This window comes from Struthio camelus, chromosome 10, assembly GCF_040807025.1.
Source record: "Struthio camelus isolate bStrCam1 chromosome 10, bStrCam1.hap1, whole genome shotgun sequence".
Classification (NCBI taxonomy): Eukaryota; Metazoa; Chordata; class Aves; order Struthioniformes; family Struthionidae; genus Struthio; species Struthio camelus.
This window is the reverse complement of record NC_090951.1, coordinates 18319348-18332729: the sequence shown is the minus strand read 5'-3', so window position 1 is coordinate 18332729 and position 13382 is coordinate 18319348. Positions and strand designations below refer to the sequence as shown.

At 38.3% G+C, this 13382-nt stretch overlaps 1 protein-coding gene across 6 annotated transcripts in view; it reads left to right on the top strand.

Annotated features, from left to right (window-relative positions):
• The window catches only part of TOX3 (TOX high mobility group box family member 3), a 155360-nt gene that overhangs the window by 119808 nt on the left and 22170 nt on the right, over nt 1-13382 (top strand). For all 6 annotated transcript variants that reach the window (XM_068956095.1, XM_068956094.1, XM_068956098.1 and 3 more), the window contains one exon: nt 10003-10068. In XM_068956095.1, coding sequence (XP_068812196.1) covers nt 10003-10068 — 66 coding nt within the window. The remainder of the gene's footprint in view (nt 1-10002; nt 10069-13382) is intronic.

The window sequence follows — 13382 nt, the reverse complement described above, 5'->3', positions numbered from 1 at the left end:
ATTAACGTAGGCTTTAAAAATGCTGTTTTCCTCTTTGATTCCAATTACTATTTCTAAAATGGAAAGTATTTAATCTCAGAAAAAATCATAGGAACCGTGGTACCAACATGTCTGAGGACTGAGATAGTTAAGATTTCGTGCATGTACTGATTTTAGCCTGAACGTATCTTGACTAATCCTCCATTATGATTATTATAAAATGTCTACATCTGCTTCACCCTCTCTCTATCAATTTTGTATTTAAAACTTGATATAATTTGCTAGTGGAGTAGAGCTGAATCACAGTCTAGAATGGAATTTACAGTTTTCGCCCGAGTGAGTGAAATTTGATATAAGATTCCAAGAAAAGCTACTTACAGACCAATTGCAGTATAATCACATCGCTCTAAATTCGTGCGAGAAAATGTTACGGTAATCTTGAATATGGTGATATAAAACTATTTCTTGGGATTCTAAGAATAAAATGCTATCATTATGCTAAGAAATGCTTATAGTCAATGCTTAGACAGCTTACATAAAATAAATAGGAGGTGTAGCCCTGATTAACCCTGTGACTCTATGAGCGTAATGACTGGAAGAGGAAGGTGGAACAGGTACGTTCATCTGGAGAAAACAATTCTATACTTGTGCTTTGTCCCCCCGCAAAAAAATGTAAAAATATCCCTTAAAGCAGTTAAAGAGAAGTTGTTGGCGACAAAAGCACGGTGGCACAGGGTTGTCTTTTAGCCCTGGTGACTCGTGGGAGGTGATTGAAGAGGGGGAAGAAGCAGCCCTTGCTGCAGCATTTGGGGCCGGAGGGGGCTGCAGCTCCTGTCCCCGAGGACCGCGCTGGCCTCGGTCCCCTCTAAGTTGCTACAAAGTTGTAGGAAAAAAATGTAAGCAAGAGACTTAGCTGTAGAAGCAAGTTCTTTTTGCGTTTTATCAATATATTCCTTCTATGGCATTTATGTCTAGTCCATCAACAAGTATGCGCTCATGGGAGTAATCATGAAAATAATTTCATAGCTCATCACTGGAAAAAACTCTAGGTTAAAAAGCAAAGAAGGAAAACATGTTTTTCAAATATTAATGTATTTTTTAAAAATACTCATAACTAGAGCGGCCTCTCCTTGGCTTTGTTACTGAGTGTGTTTATCGTAGCATTTGGTCTCTTCATGTGTTTTAAGCTTCAGGCAACAACAGGGTGTGATGATAGTGATTGCACATAACGACTCTTTGAAGTAACATCTGTAGGTCTTGTGGAGTTGGGTTTTATGTGAAACTTAGCTGCTTGGTCTTCGTTTGGTATTTGTATTAATCTTCTACAGAGGAAAAGCAGTCTTAATGTAGGTGGTTGCTGAGATAGACCCAGAATCAGTGCTCAGTTCTCAATTATGCTACCTTTGAAGCTGAGGTGGGCAGAATGGAAAATCCATCTTTGTCTACACTAAGCTGAAATAATAAATTGAAGCTCTTTGAACATGTGTCAGCAAAACGTTTGCTATGTTTGTCTTGGAGAGAACTTTCAAGATGTAAACTAATTTTATAACACCTTAACTTTGTGTGAATATTAGGATTGAGAGTGTACTTTGGACCGCCTTTTAATATGTATGCATCAAAATGTGGAATATGTAGCACTGAAAATCTAGCTCACGTTGAATTGCCTTGACTGTCAGTCAACAAAATAATAATACTGTGTATATTCATAGAAAGTTACTTCTTGCATATAAAAAAATTTATAGACTGTATCCTTCTTAAGAGATCTGAAAATGTCTAACATGAGACCATTAAATATTCCTTTCATTACTGTTCCTAAAACTAGCACAGTATTACACTTGGCAAAATATCATTCAGTTACTGCTTTTGGCCATGGAATTCACTGAAGGAGCTCATATTAAAGAGTTTGGCTGGAATTAGAGAGATTAAGTCAGTGTTTTTTATTATTATTGTCAAAGTTATTACTTGCTGGCTGAAAGCTTTTAAAGTAATTTCAAATATTTTCATTCTAATTGCTTTCCTAAAACTTTTTAATCTATAGTGTTTGCAAACTGTGTGTCTGACAGAGATTTGAGGATATATGAATAAAATATAAAGATGTCTGTTTTCTTTAGGACCTTGCTCAAGTATTTTATCCCACCGAGATTTCTTTTTTGGCTGTAAGCATAGAGAATGCATAAAAATCCAAAAGCAATTTAGTGCTGCAGACATTTAAGACTCAAAAACAGGAATCTGAATGGTCCCACTGAAGTAAAGGCTTTTCAGATTTTAAATATCAAAAGACTGTCAAATGTATGATTGGGCAGACACTTATGTACGGATTTAATAATTAATGAACCAGTAATGAGATTATTCATTTGCCTAAAATTCAGCATCAGGGATGCGACTCCGGAAGTGAGGCCTGAGATGCGTTTATTGTAATACGCCGCGTTCCTGTAGGTTGCTGGCTCGTTGCTCATCACGGATGTGTTCCTAAGCAAATTAAGCTTTCTGGTGTGCAGCCTACTGTAGAAACGGCTTTTGCTTTCCTGCGTGATTGCACTGCTGAGCCAAAGTCCGGCAACTGATAGAGTATTTTAGAGAAATGTATGTGGAAGAAGCTCATAGAATTAACTGTTGCACATTAAGTTCTGCTAGCCAAGGATGGTAAGCCTAACGCTGCCCAGGTTGTTTTCCCACACATACGTTAAGATCTCCCCATGGAAATTTGTAGGCAGAAGCTAGTAGGAAAGGAGCCTACTTCCAGGAGATATCATCCTCTGAAAATAAGAGCAACTGTAATTGATCTCAGAAAGCTGATTGCTATTGTACTATGCTATAATAACCACTTATCGTAAATTTGCTGTAGGAATATGAATTGAAAGGCTTAGGTGCGAACTTGGCATATGTAATACGTGTTAACTAGTGGTCTGGTACTTCACAGACTTCTACAAAATTGTATCTTTTGATAACAGAAATATTTTCTGTGTGTGCCTGTATAGATACAATAGGGATATACACTCAGTGCTTTGGTCTTTAATGCACATGGGATGCATTATCTGCTTACTGACATCTGGTCAAAAGCTGACCCAAATGGACAGCCCTCTGGCTACGTGTGGTCAAACTCTCCATCTCCTCTAAAACTCAGTGAATCGTACATCCTCGGCTCCAATATCTGCATGTTGCCTACAGTAAATAATACTTTTTGCAGTTGGCAATGAGTGCTGTCTCTTCAAAAATGTTAGCGTCCTGCCAGAAAAGCACCAGAGTTTCTAGGGGTAGCTAAGTAGCGTAAAAATCGGGGATACTAATTTTATCTGAGATAAAATTACTTTTTTATTTATTTACAAGGTTTTGAAATTCAGGTTTAAAAAGATGTTTCACTCATTTGTAAGAGTATAAATCCCTAACAACTTTAGTGATATTACATCAGTGAACCAGCTACTAAGATTTGCCTCATCGTTTCTAGTAGCAAAAATAAAATATAATACTTGTATTTTATAAGATATGGATACTACCTACTGCTTCAGAAGTACTGCAACTGTCAGGAAGGACTTGCCTTTCCCGAAAAGAGCACTCTGCTCCTGCTATGAACACATCATTCTTAAAAGTAAAGCCTCGACAGAGATTAGCTGGATGCATAGATATAGAAGTGATTGGAGAATGCCGGTCTGTTACTTTACATTTATTAGGCAAATAAATTGTGTTTCATGATGAGAACAAGTAATACTTAGTTGTTATTTTCTGTAGTGTTTAATTCCTCTGATGAGGACACTGGTATTCATAGATGATGCTAGTTGAGATTAAAAAAGGGAAAAAAACACCCCTCCTCTCACTCCCTCTTCTTTGGTTGCCAGAATAATTTTAGTGTATATTGTTTTGTTTGGAGTAATCAGGCTGAAGTAGCATTAGTCCAGCTTCTCATCTTTTAATTACAGACAGTTTATTGTCTATGCTGTCCCACTTTCTGCATGGTTCCCCACCAGCCAGCTAGACTTAGCAATCTCCATTAATTTAATTTGGCATTTCATTCAATCAGACAGGCTGTGAACATGATGAATTTTTTTTTTTTTTGAATAACACAATGCTTATTCTTAATTGATGTCCTTATCAGACATTGTATTTGCCAGAGCTGTAATTATTGGTCAGGCAGCAAAATCAAATCTGCCCAAATGCAGTGAAGATGTTCTCCGGTGAAATTATTAAGATACAGTACTTAGACCTGCAAAGTAATTTAGTTTTGGTCTGTAATTACATCTTTTGGGATCGTTATCTTTCTTTTTACTCATAAGGATAGTGAAACCTCTGAGGAATTAATTTGCCAAATATGAAGATAGAACTGAGATCCTTGCCATAATATATATTTGCGCAAGTAGATATTATTCTGTATAAAAATATGAACACATTCACACCATGAAAGAAAGATTTTATTAATGGACATATTTAAAAAAATATGGCTTGTAATTTTACTGCAGAAATACTGGAATTTTACTCTTTTGAGGCTGCCATTTTCCATAAGCAATAAATCGACATTACAAATGATAAATTTGGGTGTATAACTATCTAAAATAGAGATACAAGAGGATATTTGTATAGTACTTTTAGTACTAGTTCTGCAGGCGATAGTTCTGCATGAAGCCAGTGAGAATTAAGTCTAAAGATATTATCCTGAGAAACTCTGAAATGTGCATTTTGACTAGCCATTAACAAATAATTATTAAAGGACTGTCGGTATCATGATAGTTATATTTGAACTCTGCTTTGCAGTAAGGCTTGGAATATAGCTTTTCAAAAAAAATCTATAATCTTTTCTAATATATCTTTTATTTATTTTCCCATTCATGAAATGTAATCCTTTAGTACAGAATTACTATCTTTCCTTTTAAGCCAAGTATCTTACCTGCCTCCTGGTATGTTCTGAGATGATAAAATAAGTTTCAGTCCCATCCTGGAGATATTTTCTTTGAAATTTTCTTTTCGTAACCCTTATTCGCATTCCAGGGCTGTGTTTCTATTCTCTGCAGCAACAATAACTCTTTCCATGGTCTTTTTCTGCTTGCGGTTGCATTTTTAAATTAACTAGGTGGAAGAATTATTTAGAAAATCTAATGGATTTGCCTGATTAATCTAATTTTACTGTTGAGCATAAAAGTAATGGAATTATAAAAATACATTTTTGTTCCATTGAGATAAATAAAAGTCTATGGGGTCTTGTAAGTCTAATTTTAAGTTACTTATGTATCACTGTGTTTGCCCTTTTTGGGTAACGAATAGTAGGTGTGAGTTCTAATGTTTTTCAAGTTAGAATTTCACCTCAATTTGATTGATTTAAAGATAGAAATGTACAAAAGCTGTAATAAATTCTAATGACTAAACATTGTTGAGTCAAGTAAGTTCTCCATGAAAGTCAATAGCAAAATTTCCATTAACGTTTTTAAGCCCAGAATGTTAGTTTGTGTATCCATAACACCTTCAAAGTTAATCATTAGCTTTACTTTTCATACTTTAGACGTGGGCTGTGATGACTCAGATTTGCAGATACCATTATGTTTTTAGAGTGTGAGCTTCTGTTTTATTTCTTATAGTGGCTTTTGGCTCATCTCAGTTGCAAAAGAAGAACCCAGACGATAGCCCGTATTTAACCTTCTGAAATTTCGGAAGATTTTTTTGGTAGGAATTCAAACTCTGCAAATGTTTAAACACTGATCTGTATTCCCAGCTCTCAAGGCTTTTTTTATGAAGCTCACCATATAGGACTTCTATCTTAAAACACCAGTTCCTTGATTCATGTGAATTCATTAGCCTTAGGGCTTTCAAAACCAAAAAAATAAGCTCAGGTAAATGCAGAAGATAGCTTGAAAGCTCAGATAGCATGATGCTGCGATGATTCAAAGCAGCAAATCCCTTGACTTGTAAACAGATGTCTTAAGGTTTGGCCTATGATACTTGTTTTTTGGAAGCACGTGGTTAGTAGAAGTGGGGCCCTTGTATACAATTTAAAGCCTGGGCGTGCTCAAGGAGTTCATTTGCCCTTTGTTAGTAGGGCATGTGCTGGGGAAAGAAGAGAGGGCATGAATTTTCTCTTAGCATTACAAATATACAACCTTCTGCTAAAAGATTAATGAGGCTAGATGTTGGCCTTTGGTTTTGGTCGTTGAGGCTAAGAGAAGAGCTTCAGCAAGCTATTTTAGAAATAATCAGTTTTCTTGACACTCTTTATACTAGGTATTAGTAAGCAAACATTCAGTCTCTCTCCTAGCAGCCTTCAGGTCAATTCTTACGGATTTCAGTAGGGCCAAGGTTCAATCCAAGCACCCTTGTACCCTAAAGAGCAGAGGAAAAAACTTTCATAGTTTTAATGCAATGATGTACATGAAGAATGAAAGCTGTGATTCACAAGAAGTTCAGAGATTTCATTTGCCTGCCGTCCATTTAATGCGAACAGCATTGTGTCATTTCTTGTCATGTGACAAACTGTCCTGTGACAGTTTGTGTCATTTCTTTTGGTTTCCTGTGGCAGTAAGTTACAATACTCATGCTTGATACATTTATCAAAACTTAGTGTAGTGCTCTAAATTTCTAAAATCAAAGGAAGCAAATAGTAGGTTGTAAAACTACTGTGCCCCTCACTTGGATGACACTGCAGAAGTTGCTCAAAGAAGCAAAACTTAGAATTCTGGTGAAAATGGGCTGACAGTGTTTGTTGCCAAAGGACGCTGCACGGATTGTATTCTCTGTAGCGCTAGAGTTAGGCTGCTCGGAGACCGTCGGATGCAAAGGTTTGTGCAAAGCGCTGCTAATTGCTGTGGCTAAGTAGTTTGCAAAGTGTGATGAGACAAGAAGATAGCTGGACTAGATGTTGCATCTTAATCTGTTTTCCTCCCGCTGAAATACAACAGGAGGGACACCCAGGAGCACACCTCGGCAGGCCCCGGTGCTGCATCCAGCCTTTCGTTTGGAGGCCTGCCGTCAGGGGCAGGAATTGCTCTGCACTGTTTCTGCCGTTTCCGAGGGTCCGGGCAGGTGATCCTCCAGAAAATGAACAGAGAAAAGTGTTGACTGCAACAAGAGTCATTTCACAAAAAACCCATCTTTCCCAAATTATTTTACTAAAATAGACAAGAACCCCTTGTTCTATTTAGAGTGATTTATAACTGTTCCCAGCTGATCACAAAATGTTTCTAAATTAAAAGCCATTAATTATAGCCTTATATAGATAGAAAGATATGCAAGAAGTGCTTTGTAATTCCAGCTCTGCACTTCAGGTGAGAGCTTTTTAAATTACTTGGACCATTGGAGCCACCTGCTTGACTAAACGCTGAGGGCCCTGTGTTTCAGTACTCATCGGTGCATTGCAGTGTTAACATTGTTACTGATTTTTCTCATTTCTCCAGGGCAAATACTAATTAATGGATACAATTCACAGCTGATTAGCTGTAGTTTCTTCAGTAATTACATTCGCAGACTAACTGTTCAGAAGAGGATTTCTAACCCAGTTCTTATTTCACTCTAAGCTTAATTTGTTTTCTGAATTGTTTAGGTCCTTAAGATAATAACCATTTTATTTTCTTTTGTTGTTATGGGTACCATTAGATAATAAGGAAGTTTAATCTTAAAAATGCTCACTGATAATTGCTGTGTGCCTTAAATGGATTTCTAATTCAGAGACAAAAAATAAATAATTTTAGTTATGATCCACGCTAACAAAAGCTTGAATATGCCAAGTTCTGACATCAGTGCCTGGATCACATGCAACAGAATCTTAAATATTGAAGCCCAATAACAAAATGAATATAAGGGCAAATAGTTGTAACTTTTTGCTTTGACTTTCTTCATTTTGATTCCACACTCTTAATATTAAGTGGAAAATTATATTGTCACTCTCTCCATTGTTTTACTTTTAATAAAACACAAAGGAAGAAGAACACTTAGCATTCGGATTAGCAGTACCTGTGATAGGAACAAAACATGTAGATCCAAACAATATAGAATTTTACCATTTAAGAATAAAAAATAAAAAACAAAAAACCCCCGCTACATTCCCCTTTGGGGATGCTATAGCTCCCGGGAAGTTAAGCTCATTAAGCAAAGGATTTGTTCCCACATATTTACCCAATGTTAGAGCCGTTCTTGCCTGTTGTACCTACTGGCATTTAGGTATAATTTGAAACACTGACTCTAGGAAAAAGTTACTCTGTTAAAAAGTTACTCTAGGAAAGAAAAGCTTCTTTGCAGCCATTTGAGTTTTTCATGTAAATACTTCTTAGTTCCTCACTAACTGAAGTACAAGAAAGTCTATACTGTTGATCTCACTGTTAAGCTTAAGTCCTTTTGCCAAAAGTACACACACACACGCACGCGTGCACACACACGCACACAAATCCTTGTTTGTCAGAAAAGTAACTTGATTGTGCATTTCTGTTTAATTTTTTTAATTTAAAAGAATGGGTGACAGTACTCGAGTATCTATTTAACTGAGGATAACAGAATTTAAATGGCTACGAGGCAGCCTGCATAGTCTGTTAAGGTCCCTATTGCTTAACGCGTGTTATAGCTTGAAAGCCTGAGTAGGCAAATCGAGTTTTACACCTGAGGAATCAAAGTTTGAATGCTACAAACGGTGGCTGTCCAGTCTGTCTCTCCTTGCTCCCCATGCTTGTCTTTGGTTTTTGCTGACCTCCGCTGTTTGGCCAGCCTGGACTCACAGCCAGTTCGCTCACCATGTGCACAACGTGCCTGTTGTTTGCATCTGTCTATCTTTTTTTCATCGTTTGTCATTCTAGTTCCCTTTTCTTCCTCTTTTCCTCCATTTGGCTTTTATCTGATTTTGAGAAATATAAAGAACCTTCCTCAAAAATTGTGAGTTGCAGAATTCAAAAACAGGGACTTAGAGTAAGCAATAGTAAAGTGACGGGGCGTTGTAAAGACAGCACAGGGACTTTTCTCTCATTTGTTACTCTTTGTTTTGCAAGGTCTGCTGTGCCTGCTCATATATTAGAAATGTGGAAATGCCTAAGTTTGTGATTTAGTGTTTACATGGCAGCTTGTAATGTGCATGGTATCGGTTTCTTGATGCAAAGGCTATATATAGAGTGCCTGCGTCCTCTGGGAAAATGAGAAGAAATAGCTACCTGACTCCTTGCTTTTTTTGCAAGTGCTATTTAAGGGAATGAGGCAAACTAAGTGCCAGTTAACCAAATGCTGATCATCTCTTCCTTTCTGTGTTCAGTCCCTAAAAGAAAAAGCATTTATCTTCATCAACCGATGTTCACAATGGCAAGTTTGGAGGAGATGAATTGATGGCCTCCTTGAGGATCCGTTCTGACCATCCATGTGTGAGCAGAGTCGCATCTCAGTGGAGCAAGCGGTCACTCAGCCTGCTCCACCCTGGGTAGCTCTCAAGGTCTCAGTGTGACATGGTTTTCTGGATTTGTAAAGCTCTCAGCAAAGTCTTCCGGCCTTAATGTTCACCGGAGATGCGGGAGCTCAGCTGGAAGGAAGGATAGACAAAGGGGAGTTGTTTAACTCTTTAATTTTGTGGGAAGAATGGGATTTAAATGAAATGTTGTAGACTCTCCTTCTTCCCCTTCTTGACCTTCATCTCTTTTAAACCAGCTCTACGCAGAATAATAATACAATAGGTGTTTCTAGCTCCAGCCGTGCTCAGGATCAGGATCATCTGCAGAAATACAATAATGTGTGCTCGGAAAGATGCAGTAGAGTCAAAATGCCTTTTCTGGAAAATAGTCTTTCTCTAATGGACGCTTAATTTCCAGAGTCATCCCTAGGTCTGAGGGATGCTCAGGTTTGCTCCACAGACAGGGAAGGTTAAGAGCTGCACTCAGAGCTCTTCCACCCGTAATCTACGTCCCCAGGACTGTACAATATTAACAATGTTAAAATCCATCTGGTTCTGACTTCAAAATAGCATCTGCAAATTTATATCTTACCTGTTTTTTCAGAAGTGGTACTTTTCTATGCCAGTGATGGGGTAAAGAAAGGTTTACCGTGGCATGCATTAAAATCCTTTTTTTTTTTTTTTTTCAGTTTGGAAACAATAACAACTACATGAACATGGCAGAGGCAAATAATGCATTTCTTGCTGCAAATGAGGTAGATGTTTTTCTTTTTATCTATGTTCATATTCTGCTGTTTGCTTTGATAATTTAACAGACTTTGAATGGATGAAGAGTGAAGTGCTGAATTTGTGTGTTTTATGGAGCACAAAATAAAGACTTTAATGAGAAAGAAAATGACCTGACAGCTCTCCATTACTAGTCAATTTAGCTGTCCATAAGGCTGTTACTTACATAGCATGTCAATAGAAACAAATCTGCTTTATGTATGAAAAAAATATAAACAGAAGGAAACAAATAAAAGGCACAGTAGGTGTACATTTTGAAAGCAAGCTTAGTAATAGTCATTACTAGCTAATGCGCTAATTTCTGTCATAGATGCAAACATCTTGATTTACGTTCTTAATACTCATCTAAGTTAGAAAAACAACCAACTTTATTGCCTGACACGTGTGTGCTGGGTGAAAGAGGGCGAAACTTCTGGTGAGGATGGAGAGCAAAGCCCAGGGTCGGAGCTGGTGGTAGAGCTGACCCGTTTGGTCACTGGCTTTGAGAAGGGAAACAGGAAAAGCTACATCAGCTCCAGTGTTCCCGTGTTTGCTCTTCCGGTGGTGCCTCCTTACAGGCTGTTGATGGACCCTCAGCAGGCCAATGTTGGCCCCAGCTCCAGGCTGAAGCCCCTTTTGCTCGTCCCGAAGAGCCAGCAGCTCTCCTTCCAAGGGCCACGGCAGGGTGGGAAGTGCAAGATGTGTCTGGCTGCAATAGGCATAGCAACGGGGAGAAAAGAGAGTGAGAAATGGTGCTAAACACGTACATGGGGTATATGCTACAAATGATCTTCCAAACATAAGGAAAAGTTAGAAAACTGGGCAGCCTTACCTTTACATGGTGGAAGTGCCAATTCAGTCCTAAGTGTTTTTATGCAATTTTAAAGAGTGATCTGGGAGAAAAGAAGCAGAAGGGTATAACAATAAATGTGAAGGTTAGAATTAAGAGTAGTATTTTATGAATCATTTATACAATGGTCACCATCTCTTTTTACCCAGCAAGACTGCTTAGATAAGGGAATATTGTTTGGCACTGGCTCCAGTGTTGTTTGTGATAATGAACACAAACCCCATCTGTAATGACAACATGATGTTTCTTTCTGTTGAATTTCTTTCCTACATTTGAATCAAACATTGATGAAAGCTCTGCTGCCAGCAGCTGTTCAGAGACAATTTAATTCCAGCTGTGATAATTCACCGTGTCAGACATTGGCTGTTATATGTTGATACAACAGTTCTCCAGATTTGCATTTTTATCAAAAGGAACAAATGTTTTGAACATTTCAGTACAGATGGCATTTAACCATGCACACAGTTTTTTTTAAACATGTAAGATATAAATATTTGAAAAGTTAATAACTTTAAAAAATGCGATTGGTAAGATAAATCCCACAAATGTTATACCATCTTGGTCATAACAGCACCTCTCTGCAGTCCCAAATTGCATAGTATTCACACCCTCTTTACAGTCTGAATAGCCCACTGATTTGAATTTAAGACTACTTCACTAAGGGGCTTTTTTTCTCCTTAGATTACCTCTATTTCATCTTCATTCTTAGGTCGTTTATATGTTTTTAAAAAAGATGTATACATACTTGGACAAGTTATATTGTGAGAATTAAATTCACATTTTAAAAATGTTAAGGTAGTCATCAATTTACTCTCCCTTTTCTAGTAAGCTGTAACTATTAAGATTAATGCTGCTTCTAAGTAAAATACTGCGTTATTGTATATCTGTGTTGCATATTTATACAGCTGTCCCCGATTTATTGTTAGATGGGGAAAGCAGATCCAGTTCTTATAATTACCACTATCTCATAAATATGACATGTAAAGAGAGGTTCCGACATACTATAATAATACTGATTTCACTGAACACCTTTGCTTGAGCAAGGAATAGAAATATGGTTAAGTGCTGGGGCTTGCATTAAAGCATGAACCTAACTTTGCAATTACTGCATTACAATGTATTTAATTATAGTGTTTTTGCATTAACATGAATGTAGCTTTGTCACTATGCTTTTGGGCATGGGCATGGCTGAGCTAGAAGCCCATTTTATTCCTGTAAATAATGCCTTAACAGTGTAATCCTAGAGCATATTCAGGCTAAGAAGCCACACATTTGCTTTGTTTTCTGTCTCTGTGTCATGATTACCATGACCCATTTTAAAGCACCTCAAATATTTATTGAAATAATATTTCAAGTGTTAATTACAGTGGTAATGAAAACAGCCAAATGCCACATATCAAGAATGAGTGTTTATCCGTATTGTTAATGTGATATGTTAGATTTCATTAAGCAGTAATGGGGTAGCAAATGAGTCACAAATTACAGTTGCATCTGTTACTAGACCGCATTAGTGCCAAAATAACTGCAAATGCAGCCATAGGGTTGTGTTCATTAGCCAACCACTTCTCATGGCCAATCCGTCCTTTGTGTTTGCGAACGGAGGGCACCGCAGTGAGATAAATTTGCCCCTTTTGTCACGGAGCGGTGGCAGGCCAACGTCCCGCCAGTCGCGGCCCAGGTTTCCCACCTGGAATTAAGCTGCGGGACTCCCCGTGGAGGGAGGGAGATCTGGGGGCTCTCCGCAGACCCTTCCCGTACCGCAGCCTGGGACCTCATCACTTCTGGTGTGAGCCCAGAAATGACAGCTGACAGGTTCGATGTGCAAGCAAAGGTTTTCCTTGTGCTTCAGTTTCCATCTTCTCTCGAGCGGCTATTAATTTATATCATCATTAACAGTTTGAAGGGTGACAATTTACAGCAGTTAATGAGATCTTTCACTGAACGTATCATTTTTAAATTAACTGGCATTAAGTCACTCTTTCAAACAACGTAAATAATACGTAAAGCAATCGTCCCGCTGCCCCGCGCCCCAGCTAGGATTTTTGAACTAGTGCAAACAAACAAATCCCAGAGCAGTGTAGCACGTCCAAAACAAGACAGAGCGCCTGCTTTAGGAGTGCCAACTGCCCAGCTTGATCAAGACAGTCCTGGTTTGGGTACGTATAAAATGGCCTAATTTCAAACGCTGCATTTCTATTATTAAGCAGCAGCGGAGCTGAAATAACATGTGGAAGTTCATTTAGCGCGCAAGAAACTTGAACGAGGGCAGCTCGTTTGTTTTCCAAGTCGAAGTCAGCGGTCTTGAAGCCCGATACAGACCCTGCTTGAGAGAAGGTTGCCTTCGCCAGGCGCGCGAGCGCGCTCAAGCCCCAGAGACGACTGGCGCTCAACGTTGTGCTCGAGGCACCTTAACGGGTGCTTAGTCCGTAGCAAACCTACCGTTCCAGCAAAGCC